At 36.8% G+C, this 21,885-nt stretch overlaps 1 protein-coding gene across 2 annotated transcripts in view; it reads right to left on the bottom strand.

Moving 5' to 3' along the window:
* Nucleotides 1-21,885, bottom strand: part of gnao1a (guanine nucleotide binding protein (G protein), alpha activating activity polypeptide O, a) — a 91,813-nt gene that overhangs the window by 50,797 nt on the left and 19,131 nt on the right. For both annotated transcript variants that reach the window (XM_084123854.1, XM_084123853.1), the window contains exon 3: nt 21,722-21,863. In XM_084123854.1, coding sequence (XP_083979980.1) covers nt 21,722-21,863 — 142 coding nt within the window. The remainder of the gene's footprint in view (nt 1-21,721; nt 21,864-21,885) is intronic.

Genomic DNA, 21,885 nt, shown 5'->3' with positions numbered 1-21,885 from the left:
AATGAACTGGGCTAACAAAGTTTCGCCGCAAGACAGAGCGATTTAGTGCACGCACTGAGACGAGAGAGGTATGTATCAACTCGTCTTAGTTAAGGGAATAACATAGTTTAATATGAAAAAACGGTGGAGTATCCCTTTAAAATAATACGATTAAAAATGATAGCCAGATTTTAAAAGTGTCTTGCAACATGTTATATACTAACATGTACAAGTTCAAATAAAGTTGACAAAAAAGGTTTTTATAAAAAGATAAACCTCACATATTTCAGACTTTAATTTATCTTTTTTGACTCATTCTTTTTATAAAAAATGATTTAGTGACATTTACAATACACTTTAGCTTATCTTTTATTATTAATAGTAAAATTCGGTCCGATTTTCCCGTGGCGTCTGTCGTTGCTATGCAACTCCACAATGACAAAAAATGTTTAGTGGCTAATGGATTTCCACCGCCGGAAAACGCTTGCTGTAGCTCTGTTACAAGATTTATTTACGGAGAAGAGAAAAACACCCGTAGTGTTTGGGTGCACCCGCATCCTTCATGTCTTTTTTCATGTTGCTGCGCCTGGAAAAAAAACGAGCGCGTCGCTTCAATTATAAGTGCGCTTACCGCGCGCCTACATTTGAATGAACTTGAGCGCGAAAAGACGCGATATGTGAACTGCCTCTTGGCGAGCGACTTCGATACTTTTTTGCTACTTTGTAATAACTTAATGCGGCCAGCGTTTCTGGAAATGAACGAGGGTAAAATCTTTTTTAAGACCTGACTAAATGAAATTTAAGACCGCGGATGAAAATCTGGCTGTTTTTTAAGACGTTTTAAGGCCTTAAATTTAAAGTTCAGAATTTAAGACATTTTAAGACTTTTTAAGACCCCGCGGGAACCCTGCAAGAATTGGTGTATGATTTTGCAGATTTGGAGTGTGGTTATGGTGTTTGAGTGTCCGGTTTCAGAAATTGTGTGAAAATAACTACAATCCCATGAAGTATTGCAAATGATATATTCAAATTAAAAACATATACATCTTTTTATGCTTATAGAAGAATATTTTTATGTTTATTTCAAAATAAGCATATATATAATTAAGTAGTTTGAGAGAGTAGGGAGTGGGCGGGTGCAAAATAGTTATTTTGGTGTTTTTTTAATTGTTTATAAATTTACATTAAAAAATCAATTCCTCTATGAAAATACACGGTTAGCTTTGCCACATGCTAACTCCAAACTCTGTTGAAATGAGTCATGTCTCCAGTAGAAGAGCTATTATTGTAGTGCGTGGAGTTGCTACCTGTGCAAAGTATTCCAAATCAATCACTCATGAGGGTCCAGTAGGATTACTGTAGGTTACATTGGAAGGCAGCACTCTAAGTTATGGAACAGAGCTTCTGTGTATCGGATTCGGGAGTCATTTGACTCATCGATGCGGTGCAAATAACAGCGGATTTAATGAAATATGCTTTGCCTCCTTCCATGCTAGCTGTGCTATACTTTACATGAGGCTCTGTAAATCTGAGCTGCCTGCAAACTACAAGAGATTTAGGGGATGCTCTAGGTAGTATCTCACTGTTTACCAGAGCAATAAAGAAAGTAAGCGAGCTAGAGAGAGAGAGAGAGAGAGAGAGGGAGTGAGGGAAAGAGAGCATATTGGACAAAGCACTGACTCAGGTTTTTTTTTTTGTTTGTTTTTTTTCTTCATTTCTTGCAACAGCAAAAGGCCAAGGACCATTAAACTTTGCTGAATCAACCACACAGACCCAAATGCCTTAAAGGTAAAGGGGTCATTTCTATACTAGTATCACTAATAGAAATTACAAACAATAATGACAGGCTTTTAAAACTGGTTTCTGTGAATATTGTTTGCTGTTGGTCGGACAAATGGATCATTCTGACCCACTGTTTAAAGCAGTGTTGTAATATTTGGCACAACTGGGATGCTCAAACAGACTGTAATTCTGTTTGTTGCCACTAATGGTGAACAAATTACACACTGCACCTTTAAAGTCGGCAATCACATTTTGTTCTCTATTGTGATGTATATCTGAGTGAAACTGCTTCACAAATGAGAAAAAATGTAGAGTGGGGCTTGATTTTGTCCAGCGGGATTTGATTGTATTATTGGATCATGGTCATTTGCCACTTACTGTGATCTCATGTGTGTGATAAGTTGGAAGGAAAGGATTATTGTCCCGCCTTCGGGGAGGGGATATTAATGATTTTGATTAAAGATTATGAGGGCACATTTTAAAAATAAAATAATGGTGTGCACTCAAATAATTTATAATGAACATTGCAATATACAAAAAAAATTGTCAATTTTGATTTCATGATAACTTTGAGATAAACACACACGTGTTCACTCTCACATGAAAACTTCCCTTTTAGTTGAACCTGCTCATTACACACAGTTCTGTAGTAATATCTTGCTGATTCTGATTTATCATTAAATGTGAGAATATTTCCAAATGTCTGCAAAAAGCATAAAAAAACAGATGAATAAAAAATATTTTTAGTGTTTGACCTAAAATGGCTAGAGGCCGACAACTCATCCTTAAAATAAACAGAGGTCGAGCATTACATGAGTAAACACTGAACACATCACATTGATACAAACACACAGGCAGAGAGTGCTAACCCCTGACCAACAAGCCAAAGAAACAAGGAAATATCCTTACTGAAATAAAGCCAGCAAATGTTGAACAGTACATAAAAGCCATTTGATTACCGTATTCAATTTCTGCAAATTAGGCTATTATTAGTAGGTTAAATTGTTCATTTCATTCATATATTTTTTCTGTTGTATTTGTCCTATTGTTTGAACAGTACATAAAAGCCATTTCTATTTAAACAATACAAAAAAGATGGATTCCCTAAATATGATAGCCATCTATTAAAGATAAGGGGAAATAGATTACGGAACACAGAGTAACTGAATGAGAGAGAAGGACGTGAGATCAAGCAAGTCATTGCTGATCATTTCTGATTCTGTTTTGAAAGGCTAATGTTAACTGTCACTAAATGTTTTATGCAGTGAGAGGGATCAAAGTCACCACCTCTCAGGTGAAATGAACCTCAAATCATCCAGAGCTTCCTGGACAGTGATTTTCTTGGGAGCCACATTTTTTAAAACCCTAGGTCTTTGATCCTAAATGACTTGAAATTAGAATGAAAAATCCACAGAGACAAAAACCTTCATCAGAAGGAATCAGAAGGAGAGTGTTGTTATATTAACCACAGCAGTGCTCAGTGCATTAAATCACTAAGAGCAATCAGTCAGACGGAAAGAGTACTTATGTCTTGCATTGCAATGGCCTAATATTAGGATAGGAACCATTCTGCTATACAAATACTGTAAATGCAAACATTTCTAGCTATGTAAACTCAAAATTGTGCATTGTAACATACTGAAATGTGTCAGACCTCAATCCATAATGCAAGACAAGTACATGAATCATTCTCAGAGTTGCCACAAGGGGTGCTATAGCAAACCTTAGAATAAACTGCATAGACAGATTAGCATAAGCATATACTTCTATGGCCAGTTTTATCTTTCTAGTGAACTACACTCATAACGGAGCATCTCTTTCAATGAGATCTAGTTAAACAATATGATGGCACAAAGACTTGAAGTTACCCCTTTGTACTGAAAGTTTTGAGATTTATTATTGTAAAAGCAGACGCTAACAGTCTACCAGTGCGGGTCCTCCCTATATGCAAAGTACGCAAGTTGCGTATGGCCCCCGAACCACCACGAGGCCCCCTTGCTTTTAAGAATGATTTAGGGGTGTGTTTTAGTTGCTATTTTGATTTGATCTTAAAGTGACAGCAGCCTATTTAACCTGCTGCTCTCTCTGTCATTTCATGTTAATTAAACAAATCTTTACTAAATAACATTAGTAACTTTAATAAGAATCAATGTATATTTAATTCATACAGTGGGAGAAGACTATACAATGTTTGTTTTTTTTACATTTGATTACCTTATTTAATTTCTGCAAAGTAGGCTATTATTAGTAGTAGGTTAAATTGTTAATTTCATTCATATATTTTTTCTGTTGTATTTGTCCTATTGTTTTTATTTTTTATTGTATTACTGAATGTTTCAACTCACTGGTGTTTGTTGACAGTGAAACTGCTCTGAAAGTCAGGTCATTTTAGGGTTTGAACGCACTGACAGGGGCCCCCGAACAAAGTTTAGCTTAGGGCCCCCAGAAGTCTAGACTGGCACTGCTGTCTACACTGGACGCGAGTGGTGTAACACGTCCAGTCAAAAGCAAACAGATTCCATTATAATTAGTGATGTTGTCTTCACTGGATGTGGCATGACATGACAAGGAGCCAACAGTAAATTTGTGGCCAGTTCTATTTTCTGACATACTCCATACACTTGCGCTAAAAAATAAATCCGTAAAATAACAGAAAAAGTACTGGCAGCTTATTACCCGGACATTATCCAGTAATTTTACGGACATTTCCATTAACCCTAAAACACACCGCAATGAATTTCAAAATTCAAAATACAGGTAAAACACCTTTAAAAAATAAAACGAAAAATTCCGCCAAATTAATACATACATTGTGGACTATTTTTATGGATTTTCTTTAGAGTGTACTTCCGACAACAAGACAAATAGATTTGGATTATTCACTTTGAAGCATCCAGTGTAGACAGTCTCAAGCTGTTGTGATGCAGAGCAAAGCCACAATGATCACACCTGGTGTAGAAACAGTGCAGTTATATACAAGAAAATGCACATGTGATGCATTTGCAAAACACTACGTGTGTTTCTGACTGAGTACGTCACTTACTATCATTAGCTACATTCTTTCTTGATTGTCACTCACAAAATGCATATGCATGACATTGAAACTCACTATATTGTCTCAGTCTATTGTGTTCCCTGAACCCCAAGCCCTCTCAGTGCACTCTTCCCATCATAAAGCCATGCACAGTTCGGTCAAGTCCTATTCCTGCCTAAATCATAAATTATAAATTCAAACATTCTGTATTATTCAGAGCTAACAGCAAAATTGTCGTTCTCAGGCAGTTCTGGTGGGACATGCACTGAGGGAAAAGAGGGGGAAAAGAGGGGGTAAAGTGGGGGTTGGGGATGCACACATCACAAAACAAAAACTGGGACATGCTAGAGATTGTAAGCAAAAAAAGCTCCTGTGTTAAGAGATGCCCCAAATGCTGCCAGTCCCATCACGGTCCAGCTCCATCCCCCTCTGGACACGCAGACTGGAGGAGCATCCTGCTCTTAAACTCGTCTTATCCATCCATCAATCAATGGGTTGAGCTGCTCTTCACTCTTTTATCTGCAGTCTCCACTACATCTCCATCCATCTTACTTCTTCATTGCTTAATTTTCTTTCCATTCCAATCCTGACTTCCAAAGTTTTCTTAAAGCCAGGGCATTTTTGTTTTTTAATGTTTCGTCTGTCTCCAGCTTTAAATCCCAACATAGCTCCTTTGAGCACACACAAAGACATGCACACCTAAAAACTGTTTTAGAGTTATCTTTGGGGTTCTTTGATAAAGGATGTTGGGTAGACAAATTAAAAGGCACACTCGTTTTATTTTTACCACATACAAACTAGTGTTAGACAGCTTCAATATATATGCTTGTGCACACACATAAAGAGTCCTCCATTTTGATTTAACACAAACTTTGCTCGCTCACTCGGTCTAACTCCCTTATGGCTGTCAGATATGAAGAAAATAACAAGAAGAGAAATCACAATCCCCCACCTCTACAAATATAAGTACACATTTGTTAATGAACTTATATAGACAATGAACACATTTTAAAGACGATGTAATACTTTATGGCTAAAATACCTTCTGTAATCCCAGTATAATATGCAAAGACAACTATAAGTAATTCTTTTGAAGGTTGATTCACCAGAAAAGTATTAAGAATGTGGCTGTGTGGTTTGTGGTGTTATCAAAACATTACTCTGTTTGTTGGCAGGTGAAGTGTCCAGAGACCTGCAAGATGGCTCTTATTTTCACTAAGACTGCATTTTTTAATCAAAAATACAGATTTTTTTATATTGTCTAATATTATTACAATTTAAAATGCCAATTTTAATATATGTTTTTATAATATATATATATATATATATATATATATATATATATATATATATTTTGTCTGTTATTGCAAAGCTGAATTTTCAGCATCATTACTTCAGTCTTCAATGTCACATGATCCTTCAGAAATCATTATAATACGCTGATTCGGTACTCAAGAAACATTATTAATATCAATGTTGAAAACAGTTGGCCTGCTTAACATTTTTTGTGGAAATTGTGATAAATTTTTTCAGGATTCAGAGCTTCATTTATTTGAATGAAATCTTTTGTAACATTATAAATTTATTTACTGTGACATTTGATCTATTTAATGCGTCCTTGGTGGAAAAAATTGTTAATTTCATTGAATACAATCTTACTGACCTCAAACTAGTGTATTCCTGTCATGACAACTCTCTGAGTGTTTTGCATGGTAATGGATATGACAATGTTGATTGTTTGGACTTGGCAGAATAGATCTGCTGCTGTAAGTTATTGCTGCTGCTGCAGAGTACAGAGAATTGCTACTGCCAGTACAAACAGGACATGCTGCTGTGAACAAGTAAGACATGCTGCTGCTGTATAATATAGCATACGTGAATTGCCCGTAGCAGATCTATGAAGATGGAGCTGGGGAAGATGAGAGGGTTTCTGAAAGCGCGCTGCAAACTGCTATAGCAAATCCTGACTAAGTATTTGAAAGCTGAGCAGCGAGCTCATTGGCTACTGATAAAGCAGGAACCCTATAGAGAATGATGTGATTACAAGCAGATTGAGTTAAAGCTACACTGTGTAATTAAAGTTGATTCTTAGCAAAAAACACTTTTTTCAAAATTATATGTGCTCATTAATGTGTAATTACTTCTACCAACTAATCAAGTATTCTCGTAAGCGTAGAATCTGCCATTTAGAATACATACGAGCGAGTCGCTTGAATGGCGGAAGCCATGTTGCGCCTCCATCTTGAAAATACATTAGCCAAAGAGGGACATACCTGGAAATTCAAGCTTCGCCTTTCGCGTTTTTACACTCAGTGGCACCGTGACGAATGCGAGGGGGACATTACTCGCAATTGCCGACAGATTTGAAATAATACGGCCACCGTAGGAGTTAAAACGCCCTCGGAATGGGAGGGGCTAGAAAGTAATATTCAGTTGGTAGTCATATACAATTTCACTGCTAGATGGGAGAAAATCCTACACAGTGTAGCTTTAAGGACCTCAATCATCCTGTGCCATCTAGAGTTTCACGACAGAACAGACTGCAACAATGCGTTGCCTTAAATGCAATGCTTACAAAAAAGTTATTGCATTTGTTTTAAAAAAAAACAGATGCAACACAATGGCTAAAGACATTCCTCTGCATACCTACATAGATCAAAAGAACTGATCTATTACATCAATGATCTATGGATCATGTTTTGAAGTTTAACCGTAATCTTGAAATTTATTGTTGAATACTATGAATTTATTACACAAATGCTACTGCTTTAAGGGGGATCAATATAGAGGCATGACATTTTTCACCATAAAACCCCTCTCAGAGACGTTGCATCTCTTAATTCATCAACATTTTAGCACTGTTGCTAAAAATATATTTTTTAAATTTACACTAGCCAGCCTCACTGTCAGGCAACTAGTTGACTCCTCCCTACCCCTTTTACCCCCCTTCCTCACCCCTCTCATCTCTTCAACCCCTTGTTACTCTGTCTGAAGCCCAGCCAGTGCCTTGGTATCCGTGTATGTGTGTGTGTGAAGCAAGCAGCTTCATTGAAAGAGCACTGTGGCCCCTTGTCTTGTCAGCTCTGGTTAAGAGCCGGACTGGTGGAGGCTCAGCTGTTTTCTGGCGGGATTAGTCCAGTTCAGCACACAGCGCTGTTTCCCAATGCCTTGCCAGCCCTGGCGCAAGGACAAGATGGGAGTGGGGGCGGGGGTGGGTGGGTGTGCACTGCTCTTCCAGGCACGCAAAATGCCTCGACTCCACAGAGACACACAGGTCGAGGAGCTTTCATGGCATGGACATTACTGTGAGATGTTAACAGAATGGAGTGACTGACACAATGTGCTCAGGAGGCCCAGGGGAGGAAAGGGAATCTGCTCCTGAAGGCATTTGACAATCCAGAAGAATCTGTATATGCTCTTGCAAAATGCAAAAGCACTTATTCAGATGATCTTCATTGAACAAAATAAAATAAAACTATCACAAAAACAAAATTACATCATGTCAGTAAAATCAAGGCCCATAAGGAAAGACTTAGTTAGGGAAGAAAAACACTTTTCCTTTGCAAAGGTGACCCATGATCACCCCCCCAAAGAACCTCCATCTAATTATAGCTGAAATTACACAACAAGAGGGTTGATTAGATGATTAAATCAGCCTAAAAAAAACTGTGAGTAAAAAGTAAATGAAAAAAGGAGTGTGCATGAAATAAAAATTCACCCTATCGATTTTCGAAATGCTTGTTTTTTTTAATCTTATTGTGAACGATTCATCCATGTATATGTTTATTTTTGGAACAGTTTGTTTTGAACAGTCTTGTAATGTTAATTCGCTACTTCAGTTTAATTGTGACATTAAGCGACGCTAATAGGCTAGCTTGGGCTTTCTGACATCATCAGTTATATACTGTAGCTCAAGAGCCCATTATCTCAATACAGTATGACAGAGTCAAGATGACATAGTCATCATCAGATAGAGTAAGTGACATTACTTTGTATTTTTACAGCATCAAACCTATCGAGGACACTGTCCAACTGATTCTCATGTCCGCCATTTTGATGTCTTTCTTTCAGTCACAAGAGCCATCAAAGGACAAGGACGTCAACTGAAAATCTGGAGCATTCTCACTTCTACCTGGAGCCTCCCAGTGTGAGCTGATACAATAACACAAGTATGCGTGCATGCACAACTTCAGTCGCTCCGAAACATAATTAATCTTTTTATAATTTCATGTAAATGCTTTAGTGCGACTGAATCGTCTGTGAGAAAACACATAAAAACTGTCCTGATTCGCAGTGATTTTGTTCCTGGTAAGGACATTGTATAATAAGATGTATATAAAAAAAAAAAACATATTTCTTTGAAGTTTATACTCCCTTTGTAGGGTTTAGGACAGCTTGTACAGTGATGCAGTGCAGAAATCTCCTCTGAGCTCCTAACTCACCAAAGACATTTTTTTCTTCCTGTTGATCACGCCAGGACTCTAACTGTGTTTGAGGTGAAGCCAGCTGATATATCGCGAGCAAATGGTGAAGACAGTTTATATTTACCCTTAATAGGAAAAGCCTCACCTAACTATCGTAATTCTTCTGAAAGACACAAATATATACACTATATTACTTCCATAAACAGCCAGACTGAGACTCAGCAGAACAGCACTAGGGCCAATCACTATCTGTAAAACTGTAAGCTGAGTTGCCCGCTAATGTCTTGTTTATCCCTGATGCACGGACTATGAACCAATGCAGACGCTGCGTGCTCCTCACGAAGCTCTAGGGCTTATACTTTAGACATTCTCCGTTGCACTATTCTCTGACATGATAGGCGGCAGCAAAGAGAAAATATCAACTTAACCAGCATGAAAGAGAGGCCAAAACCCTACTGAGGTAAAAAAAATTATATATATATAATTAGTAAAATGTTAACAATTTATATTAATCTATAACATTAAAAAACCATTAAGACATTTTTTACACTGTATAAAATAAACCAAAGCTGTTCAAGAACAGTAAATAATCAAAGTATAAAAATCAGTGTTCTGTGTTCTTGATAATGATCTTTCTAAACAAGAAATTTTAAGCAGTCTGTATATCAAAGTGTTATGTAGCTTTTTAATTTTTTGGTAGTTTTCCTCAAGCAGTAATTGATATCCAGATGCAGCCAAGCTTGCACACAAAAATTCAAATCTGGCATCAGTGCAAAAACAGCTTCGAAATAAATAATACTAAAAGAAAAGATTCAATAAAGTCAAACTCATATTATAAAATGGACTGTTTTGACTCTAAAATTAGGATTGGATGAAAAGATCTTGGAAAGATCTACAGTACAGTCAAATACACTATGGCTTTTTTTGGAAAGTAGATCAAGAGTGTAAAGCATCATCACAAATCTCTCGACCAAACAAGGTGAGCTTAAGTGTAAATGATGTTCCACACTGTGACCACAGGTAACTAGGCAATCACAGTGGCCTCGCTGCAATATAATGTGCTATTTCTCTTCAAATTTTCCGCTGGGTCATTTCTCAGCATCTACAGTAATCTCACCCCAAGGGCCATCAAGATCTGGCAAAATCTGTCCATTTTTAGGGTAAGTGCAAGAAATCATTTCTTCATTTGTAATTGCGGAGGCTTAGTGCTGTTCTAAACATCATCGCTGCAGGTGCTGGCGCTATTACATCCCCAGAAGCGTCAAATCCCATTTTATTAATGGTGCTGGTAGTTCTACCAGTCACCGATTACATCTAAATCCAGAGCACTACAGAACCTCATTGCTCTCCAGCTTCAGCACTGTGCTTGTTTAATCTGGCTGGGGTTGAGAAGGCTTTAACAAATGGGGAGGTACTGAAGGAAGGGGTGATGAACCTGTTTTCAGCCTGAATGTCCATTTTGGACACGCCGTTCATGGGACGGGTCATATGATGCGAAGGAGTCATTCTTGGTAACAAAGGCAAAGATGTCTCTGAGGGTGCTACGAGGAGAAATTCTGAAAAACAAGTCAAAGCGGATTCAGATCAAAACCAAAAGCCCCAAAGCCCTGGTTGTTATGGGATGAATGCACAGGCATTTCTGAATGAGGCCAGAACTAAAAAAATACTGCCATGTCAATTAGGCTGAAATCCACACATGCATGTAGAGACTGGGCAGAGTGTGTCCAGGTTTTCTACTGTACATCTGAAACCCCTTCTGTTGCCTTGAACATGGAGTAGCTGTATTTAAAAGCCATTTTTTGTGGCCTTAAATAAGGCTCATATAAGAATCCAAAGCTATATTCTTTTTAAGCAATGATGATGGACAAATTGCTTCCCTATTCGGTTCTTGGCTATTTTATTGATTAGGATAATTGATTGGCTTGAAGATGTGTTGTAGTAATGCCATTCTCAGGGTGCCAATCAACTGCTGATTGTTAGCCTGCGAATAAAGCCAGTACATAATGGCATTTATGATTAAATCAGCAATAAAATATAAAAAATAAAATAAATAAAACAAAATAAACACCTCAAGCCAGATTTGTGCCTCCATTGAACAAAATAGACATCCCTGTTACCCTTGGGGAGCTTTGTGGGTTGGGTTCAAGTCCACCAATCGATTTTATACTTCGATTTTATGCTCTCATTCTTCCATTTTTGTCGGTTTTAAAGAGCACTTTCCAGGGTCATTTACTTTAATACAGTGTTGCTAAAGAGGTTAACAGTGGTGGAGAGTAAAAAGTAACTGTAAAAAAACAGTAGGAGGTCTTCATCTCTCTTGTGCGAACACAAATTGGTTGTCATCACTGTATTCCAGAGGCGTATACAATGTGGGTGTCATGTAAATATTCATGTGTTGGTCATACTTTCAACAAAACCATTATTCCTTTTAGTCTGCCCAGAGGCAACAAACAACAGGAAACATGAGGAAAACCATCAGTGGTATGGAAATAACAACAAATAGGAAAATAATGTCATTTTACATTGAGGGTGATCCTGTAACTGTACTGGCCATAAATATTTCATGCAAGCCAGGACTGCAACAAAATTGATACATTTTGCAAACTTTTTTCCTGCCGGACCGGTGTGACTTAACTTTGTTTAGGTCGCATTTGCATCCACATCCCAACTTAAGCTACTGCTACTGTCAGCACAAGTTACTGTAAAATATCCATTTCAATGAGACAAAACATTAAATATTATTTTTTTAAAAATATATTATTTTTTACTAAATCAGGTACTGGTGTCACCTTCCATAGAACTTGGCAGCACCGGTGTCACTGCTCTGAAATATTAGTCTGGAGCCCTAATACTGCAATATTTTTACAAAAAAATATATTTTGTCTCAATAATAATGGAATTATTTATCTATTTTTTCTTGAATATTTGATTAACAGTGCAAGTCATCGTATCATTCAATATAGAAGTTGAATTGTGATTTTTTTTTTTTCACAAAATGAAAAAAAATGTCATCAATACTTACCCTCACATCATTCCAAACCCTTAAGACTTATATTCATCTTCAAAACACAAATAAAGATATTTTTGATGAAATCTGAGATTTCTGTCCCTCCATTGACATCCATACAACTACCACTTTGTTGTTACAAAAAGTTGATAAAAAGATGATAAAAAAAGAGTTTTACGATAAAAAGATCGTAAAACTAATCCTAACTAAAAACAAAACAAAAATTGAAGATACTCGGGTTTGGAACGACATATAGGAGAGTAAATGATGACAGAATTTTTCTTTTTGAGTGAAATAACCCTTTAATGTTTGACACTTTCTTTTAACTTGGCAGGAAAAATACTCTTTTTAATATCTCATATCATGGCAGAGAAGATTTAAAAATGACGACTAATGCCAATATTAAAGACGTGTTAGGACTCCATACATCCGCCACTCTATGAAGCTTTAATGAATTGAGTGTAACCTTTGCAACTGCTGAGAGACATTATTCCTTCATGACTCTGCATTAACCATTTTACACTCTGATCTCTGGCTGACTAGACTCTCTATGAGGGAATATACCAGCGACCCAATAAAGAAACATTTGTAGAGATTCAGATCAGATATTCTAAGGAGCAACAATAAACTCATTCATTCTCTTTCTCTGTCTTTTCCCATGCTGTCAAACAGCTTGTCAGTAAAGCTCTAATGTTATTACAGTACTCAAGAGCAAAAATACAGCCTGTCACAATCACACTCTCACATGTGCACTCATGTTTAAACACACACATACACAAAGACTGATGTGTCTGTCGTAATAAGAGCTGGCCATATGCCGAAGACGTGGCCAGCTCACTAGCCCACTAACGTGGACCATCTGGCTGAGGTGATATTTGTTCCTGATCGCTTTAATTTTGGCTCTCCAATTAAGATCACAGATCTGCTAGAGAGTGACAGCAGCACAGTTTGGGCAAGGGCAGCACTGGGAGACACATTCATCATACCCAACTTCATTGATTGGCTGTTAGAACTTTGCCAACACACTTTGCTAGAGAAAGTAAAACTCAAAACCACTCATGCTGAGCTGATTGCACAAATAACCTTGCTGAAGCATGAACCAGCTAAAACATGGAGCTAATATTCAGCTCAGAAGCATCACACCCTTTCAAACACGTACCTCCTCAGATTTTTGAGCTGTGTGTTTTGAATGTGACTTCCAAAAAAAGAATTGTAAAAGTATAAGATTTTGGATTTTAATTCATTTTAAATAATCCAAAACAGTAGATGCTATTTTCTATAAAAGGAAATGCTCATTATTATAGCATGCTCATCGGCTATCAGGTTCAGTTGCAATTTTGCTTAGTTTACTAAAGCCTACTAAAAAATATTAAGTCTGGATTACAGTCTCCTACATTCTAAACGAAAACTGTAGACTTACATATTTTACCCATATATGTAAAAAACTGAAGATAAAGATACACTATAAAACTACTGACATTAAGCAAAATAAAATAAAAAATATATATATAAAAGATTTAAAAAAGTGGTTCGGTACAGTTGAGATTGTGGGGAGAGTGATTCAGTGATTTATTAGAAGTGCTCTATCAAAGTGTGCAAAATACCCATTTACCTATTATTATTTTATTTTATTATTATTATTATTTTTTATTAAAGTTAAGCTCAAATTTACTGTAGGGTCTGTAAACAGTTGGATTGTGAAAGGGGTCCTTGGTTCGGAAATGATTGTGATACCAAGTGTACCAGGACCACAAACAAATAGGTGCTACCCCTGACATACAACTTGTAATAAAAAAAAACCAACAGCCCGGGAAACACAAGTAGGTTCTCCTGAGTAAAGATTCACTGAGGTAAACTGATTAACCCAATATATAATTAAAATGCATCAGAAATAATTATATTTGGGATATGTGTAGATGAGCTGTAAGGCTGGGGAGAAGGGACCCAGTCATCCGTTTACTAAATCCAAGCACCAGAGACATGACATAAATTCTCAATTAAAGTCTCAATTAAAATGGAGGCTGCGGTGTAATCTGCTGGGATAGATATCTGTTAATAATTCTGGAGGGCTCTCGTTCTGCCTCACGCAAAATTAATTTACACATCCTATAAATACGCCAACCTTCCCCTCTGATTTTTAGCAATGGTACAGGCTGTCTACAACAACTTCACAAAGAACATACCAAAATGCAGGGTGACCTGGACCAAAAAGAGCACGCAATATGCAAATATTTTCACATTCAGGATCTTTAAATGTGAATTTATGACTATATAATGGCGGGAGCAGGCTCGGAGTGGGTAATCGGGAGAATCGGGAGAATTCCCGGTGGGCCGCTTCACTTTTGGGCCGGTCGAGGATTTTTTTTCTTTCACATTTCAATGTCACATTAGTTACATTATAGGCTACACACGTTCCGCATTCTGACACCGCAGCGCGCAGCCTCTGCATGGGTTGTACCCTGTGAGGGAGTTCTCCCCTACCCTCCCATAGAGTTGGTTGGGTCCATAGCCCGTCTATTCCAAAACATTTTCTCAGGTAGGCTACCTTTATTGTGTGAAATAAAGTCGCAAATGCTTCTTATAAAGTCTAAGTGAATTATTATTTAACCTTTACATTATTTGTTAACCCATGGTATTAATATAAACTACACAATAGTACGAGCTGAACTGTTGCTTCATTTATCCAATTTAGAAAAAGTGCTAATTTGGAATTCCACCATGGAAAAAGTGGGCCGGTCTTGGGCCTGAAACTCCCGGGCTGAAAAGTGGCCCCACTCCGGCCCTGGGCGGGAGAACTCCCAACTCATACTACTTACTACTTCCATGGCCACTGTTAGTCTATAAAATCTATACTAATGTTTTTACCTAAAGTCACAAAATGAAACTGCACAACATTTTAGAAAGAAATGAATGGAGAACAGGATGTGGGTTTCTCAAGCAGTATACTAAAATATTGTGTATGTCAAACTGGAGTTTATTTTCTCCTTAAACTGCTTATCTTAAAGTCACCATGAAATCAAAATGGACAATTCTTGTTTTTATGTATTATTACAGTATTTATTATAAATTATTTATCTGTGGGCATCATTATTTTTTAATTAATTCCAAATCAGCCTTACATTAAGACTATTAGCTGATGATGAGGCTGTTCAGATGAGTTTTCTCTGGATAATGAGTGGGACCGTGAGCACCACTGGGGCGTTGCCGGGACTGCAGGGAATATTCTGGTGCCAGCACCCTCTCTTCCTTATTTCTCAACTGTTTTCCCTCAGTGACACACGCAGAGAAGCCCGTAGACTCATACAAAATAAACTACCAAATACCCCAGTGACGGTTTGCATAGAGAGCAATGAAGGATCTAAACCAAAACTTAGGACAGCACGATAATGGTTAAACTGATAATCACTATTGTTTGCTCAAAAATGATAATCACGATTATTAATCATAATTGTTCTCATTTGAAACATTTCTTTTTACATTTTACATCAGAATTATTGCACTTTCACAAAAGCACAAATCAAGAGTACGTCAACTCATATGCAGGGTTTATTTAACCTCATCTACTGTAGTTTCCTGATTTATTACATTTATCATATAAATGCAACACTTTCTACATTATGAAAATTCCTAATTATGTTAATGTTTTCCTATTAAAACAACAAAAATACTCTGTATTATAGCACAGAGGTTACGTAAGTGCATTTATTCAGCAACCACACCCGTAAACAATATAGTCGAGATTAATGTTTGGAATTACTGTTTGTCACTGCTCACAGATTTACTTGCAGTAAATAATATAAGCAGCCTCATAGAGGAACACAGTGGCTGTATTACACTTTCATTTGAGCAGAATAAACGGAGATCGCTAAACTCCAACATACATGTTTGACTGTGATTATCAGAGCTTTTGTTGCAGTGCAGAGAGAGCACATGTGCAAGTTCGCCAGGTTGGGAAGATAGGTAAAACACTAGGTGGAAAAATGCACCCATTTAAGTGAAAAGCTCTGACTAAGAGATTTAAACTCGTGGCATCTGACAACTCAAAGCATGAAAGCTTGTGGAGGCTTGTTATTAACAATACAAGATAACAAATGTCAAATAAATTAAAAAATCGAAATAAATAAACAGCAGGCCAATTATGCTTAATTAATCAAGAGAGGCAGGAATCGTGATCATTATTAAAATACAATAAATCGTGCAGCCCTACTCAGACTAAACACAAAGGATGCCAGTTTGCCTCAAGTCATGAACTACTTTAAAAGCCACCTATGGGATTTCCATTACGTTTAAAGGAAAAACAAAGCATCATTAATGTGTCTCGATACTTTAAAAGCCGGTTTGTCGACATATTCCAAGTGGCCACAAACAGCAATTCATATGAGTGACTGCCCGCATCCAATCAGTTTTGCCTGAAAGAACAGATTTTTCACACACTGCAGCACCCGATCCATAAACTAACTCTTTGTATAACCCAAAAAACACTTAATATGCATTAAATTGATTCTGCATGCACATATTTATTGTTATTAAAGAATAAGTAATAGAAATGTCCAGAGAGGAGAGCTGTCGCCAGAATGTCAGCACTAATGCGAGATAAATCACTTTAAGTTTAGAGCTTTTCACTTCCGTCTCTCACTCAAAGTCATTCCATGAGCAAACACTCCTAATTCTGACTGCAATCCTAGTGCTCAGTTCTATTTTGGGGCATTTTTGAATATAAATTTGCATGCATTTAGCACGTAGACTAGTGACACCCAATTGGGTTTGTAGAGTTTTTCACTCGCTTCGTCATGATGCTGCAGTCAAAGCAGAGGGCTTGAATGGCAAAGCCCATCTGTGTCCATCTGGGTGCCAGGCACTGGGCTCACGGCCCTTGCCCACCACAGACTGCCATTTATATTATCAGTCGTAGTGTGGCTCAGGATGTGTGGAACCCTGGCAAGGTCACACCAACATGTTGGAACTCCTTATGGAACCCATTCCGCTCAGAACGGCAGCCATTTTGCTGTAATGTAGAGGACCATAAGCATGGCAGCAATGAGATGAGCTGTATGAGTGAGCTGTGGTGAGCTCTGAATCAAACTAGGATGAATGGACTTTCTGCCACAGGCCATAGCATCATCCACTATTACACTACAAAGAAAAAGGATCCTGGGTGATTACCAGGACAGCTGCATGTATAGAGACGTGACAAGAATGTACATGGAATATGTCTGTCATGTGTACATGGCATATACAGAACATATAAAAATAGGCAGCTCCTGAAAATTGACTCCTGTAACAAATTATCACAGAGCGTAGCATAACACATCCAGATACCGCCATCATTCGATGACGCTGGCCTGCCAGAACTGATGCTACGCTTGACATGTCTATGTATAACTATAAATTAGGCCTAATATTAAAATCATGGCCTTAATATTTTGAAATGATAACATTTCGCTCTGTTTTGTGTGACATCTGCTGCAAACTCATTTCGAAGAACTACATAATAAACTACTAAATTTCTGTAATCGTTTAACTATTATTAGTAATATTTATTTTGTTTGCTGTGGAACATAAACGTTTAAATGCTTCAAACGCTCATTGGCTCTCGCCTGCTTCATCAGTATTTTCACAGATTGTCACATGCCGTGTTTCCGTTGCTGTGCGTTTAAATGAGAAATGTGCGCCTTCAAAAAGTGGATCGGGATAAGATTTTCAGAGATAACTTAGATTCGGCTTTTAACCATACAAAACTGTTATATAACTGTTATATACTGCGACTGCAACACATCATCATTTGAACTACGTTTGGAACCGCTTTTGACATTTTTGCAATAAATAAATTAGTATTATTATACTTATCTGTTATGCTTTTCTTTATAAATACATATATTTAAGAATGGGTAGGTTTAGAGGTAGGAGTGGGATTAGCGGCTAAAATTGTCGTTTTCCTAAACATTTCTGTCCATTATGTTTTATTCTTTTTATATCCTCTATAAAATTGTCATGTTTAGGTTTGGGGTAGGGTTAAGGGATCTAAAATGTATCCATAAAATGATAAAAAGGTATATAAACAAATATCTAAGATATAAAAGATTCGTAAACATTTTACATTTTCTTAAATACGTCATAATGTTTATGATTAAATGTTGCCCCAATACGTCCATATTGCAAGTTTCAGCATCTATTCAAACGTACAACAATTGTACAACCTGTAAATGTACAAATGTACCTACGTATTAACAATGAGACCAGGCTTTTTTATTTCAGCTTCATTTCAATAAACAAAAAAGATTTTTAATAGCTTTTAGTTAACAATAACAACACTGGAGCAGGGTGTAAATATAAACCCAAGATGGCAGATTATAAAATGGTTACAAAAATGTCAACTTATGTTTCACTCAATATTAAAATTATTGCTAAACATAGATTGGTATAATATTGATTATTTTATTATAACAAAATGATCGAACAAATAATATTAATAATACAATACATTTAATAATAAAATAATACATCATATAATAAAATATTTTATAATCAACAATTACATAACAATTTTTCCCAATATTTCTGTCTTTTTATTTTAGGCTTCACACAGTAACACGATAGTGTCAAACTCAAATTAAATTAATTGCAACTCAAGTCTCTCTATATAGAGCTTTTGAGTGTGTGTTTGGACACTTCTCATTCTGGTCACACACACTGCGTGTATGGTCACATGAGATTGTTGCCTCTTTGGTGCTGGGCAGAGTGCAATGCAAGTGACATTGCCCATGGACACAGACTTGTGGAATGCATTGAGAGAGAGAGACGAAACATGAGGTTGTCATGGCAACAGGGCCAGATTGGTGAGAGAGAAGAGGAGATATGAGAAGGGAGATATGAAGGAGAGAGGGTTGTGCCTGTGCATACACAGACCGACAGATCAGTGAGATAGAGAGAGTGAAAGAGGGAAGCTAAGAAGGTATAAAAGCAAGAAACACACAGAAAGAAAGAAAGAAAGAAAGAAAGAAAGAAAGAAAGAAAGAAAGAAAGAAAGAAAGAAAGAAAGAAAGAAAGAAAGAAAGAAAGGCTAGGTTGTTCCAATAAAAGCTTCACACTTCAGATTTAAAATGTGTGAGCCAGCTGGCCTGAGTTCATGAGTCCATGTGGATGCGTGTAAGTGATCTGTTCTCAGGAATAACGTATACATACTGTATGCACTTACATTTAGTCATTTAGCGATTTACAATGAGGAAAGTGTCATATAGGATCCTCTCTCTATAGCTTTGGAACACATCACATACTGTATACCATTCTGATCAATCCCACCATTGGCAATAGACAGAACTCAGCCCACATGGAATTGGTGCACAAAGAACTCTGAAGGATCTATGCAGAATTCGCTCAGGGCTGTATAAGAGGAATGTTCCGGGTTCAGTACAAGTTAAGCACTGTTGACAACATTCGATTGCCAAAAGAATGAAGGAGGTCATTTCTTTTCTTTAAAAAAGGCAAAAATCTGGTTTATCATGAAGCACTTATGATGGAAGTGAACAGGGCCAATCCATAAACGGTTTCAACCGTTTATAGCCAAAAAACATAAACAATATGTGTGTGTGACAACATGATTCTAGTGTGAAAAAAATATCTATTAAAATTTTCATTCAAAAAATGTAATTGCTTAATAACATTTTTTGTAAAGGTTATCCAAGTTTACTTGGATATAACTTTACTTTGGGTTTTGCTTTTCTTTTTTTTTAGATAATCAACAAAAGCTGTCACAAATGCTGTGGAATGAGCTTAACTTGTACTGAACCCAGAATAGTCCCTTAACTGTAATATTCCTTTATCTGTTTAAGTCATAATTGTGCCAAATTGTGCTTCTCCCCAACAAAAAACAGCAGAAAATGCAGAAAAGTCAAGTTCCATGTGGGCCCAGTAGTCACATTCCAACAAACTTACACATCATGCCACATCGCTATCTGTAACCTCTCTTATTAGGTACATAGATCTGATGCCCTTCAAGGCCGGCTTCCTGAGGTGTAACTCAACCTGGAAATGAAGACGTGCTCTGTTTCTCACAAGAGAAAATATCTCAAATCAATGGATATTTCAGATGACTGTTCCCTCCATACTGATAGCTTTGGTTTGATTAAAGTGAAACATTTCTTCCTGCTAAAGGTCAATGAGTTCACTGAAACTGACATTATAGTGAGAAAGCTTTTGGGAAAGGGCACAATGGGATTATGAGTCTTATATTGTCACTGATAGAATGCATTAGCAGAGGAATCTTAAGATGAAGCTTCCCATCAGCACCAAACCATTTTACTTAGAGGGAAACGATATCTGCTGTGGCTGGAGTCTATCGATGTTTACCACATCTGTTTTCCTTTAGATTAGATTACTGGTTGTGTCTTTAATGCATAGAGTCTTTAGTAGAACGATTTTTCTTATTATTAAAGGAACATTCCAGGTTCAGTATAAGTTAATATCCATTGACAATAAGTAATTGTGGCATAATGTAATCAAAATGCTCAATTTTTCAACAGTATAGCCAACGATGTAAACAATATGTGTGTTAAAGGAATGGTTCAAAATTCAGTCATTTACTCACCCTCCAGTTGTTCTAAACCTGTATGAGGTTCTGTCTTCTGTTGAATACAAAATAAGGTATTTTAAAGAATTTTGGTAACCAAACAGTTGACGGTAGCCATTGACTTCCATAGTAAGAAAATATATATACAATGGAAGTCAATGGCAACCGTCAACTGTTTGATTACAGACATTCTTCGAAATATCTTCTTTTATGTTCAGCAGAAGAAAAAAATCATACAGGTTTGGAACAACTTGAGTGTGAGTAAATGATAAAAATGTTATCCCTTGAATCATGATTGGAGTTTGGAAGAAAAAAAAACGTACAAACCTGTATAAAACTAGATCAAATTTTACAACTTTGTTGCCACGATAACGCAATACCATAAACCGTAAAACAACTGTAAAAATGATTTAAACACCTCTACAGCTCAGTTATTACAATAGGTTTTAACAATAATACAAAAAGTTTTAATAATTACTATATTATATTATTTATTCACTATTGTATATAAATTAATATTATTATAAACTATCTTCACATTGCATGGCCCCATTTAATCTCATTGCAAGTGCCTCACCTCTATTTTTTTTAAGAAAATGAAATAAACTGAACCTGGAATATTCCTATAAAAACCAAATGTAAAAAGGTTTAAAGGTCTCTTTAAAACCATTATCTTACTGAGTTCAATTCATTATAGCTCATAGTTACAAGGCTAAGGCTACAAGCCACTGTCATTTACCCATGTCATCTGATTTTCCTGAATCACCTTACACAGAACAGTATATATTTGTCTTGCGTAAATGTTCTTTGGTCTTGCAGGCCAGTAAAGTGAAATTACAGCTGATCATAAGTGTTATTAATTATAATCACAATGGGAATGCCACTCTTTAATGAGTGTTTCAGCTTATCAGGGTTTGTGTTGTACTCACTTTACGCTCCTTGTCTCCGTACTCCAGCCCCAGTGTGTCCATGGCACGCACGATAGCGGCCAGAGACTGGATGGTGTTGCTGAAGACCACAGGCTTGTACTGCTTCACATCATCACCAGAGAAACCGTCCTCATGGATAATCCTACACACATAACAGAAGCCAT

Source organism: Abramis brama (genome assembly GCF_963993115.1).
Source record: "Abramis brama genome assembly, chromosome: 9".
Classification (NCBI taxonomy): Eukaryota; Metazoa; Chordata; class Actinopteri; order Cypriniformes; family Leuciscidae; genus Abramis; species Abramis brama.
This window is presented reverse-complemented; position numbering and strand designations above follow the sequence as displayed.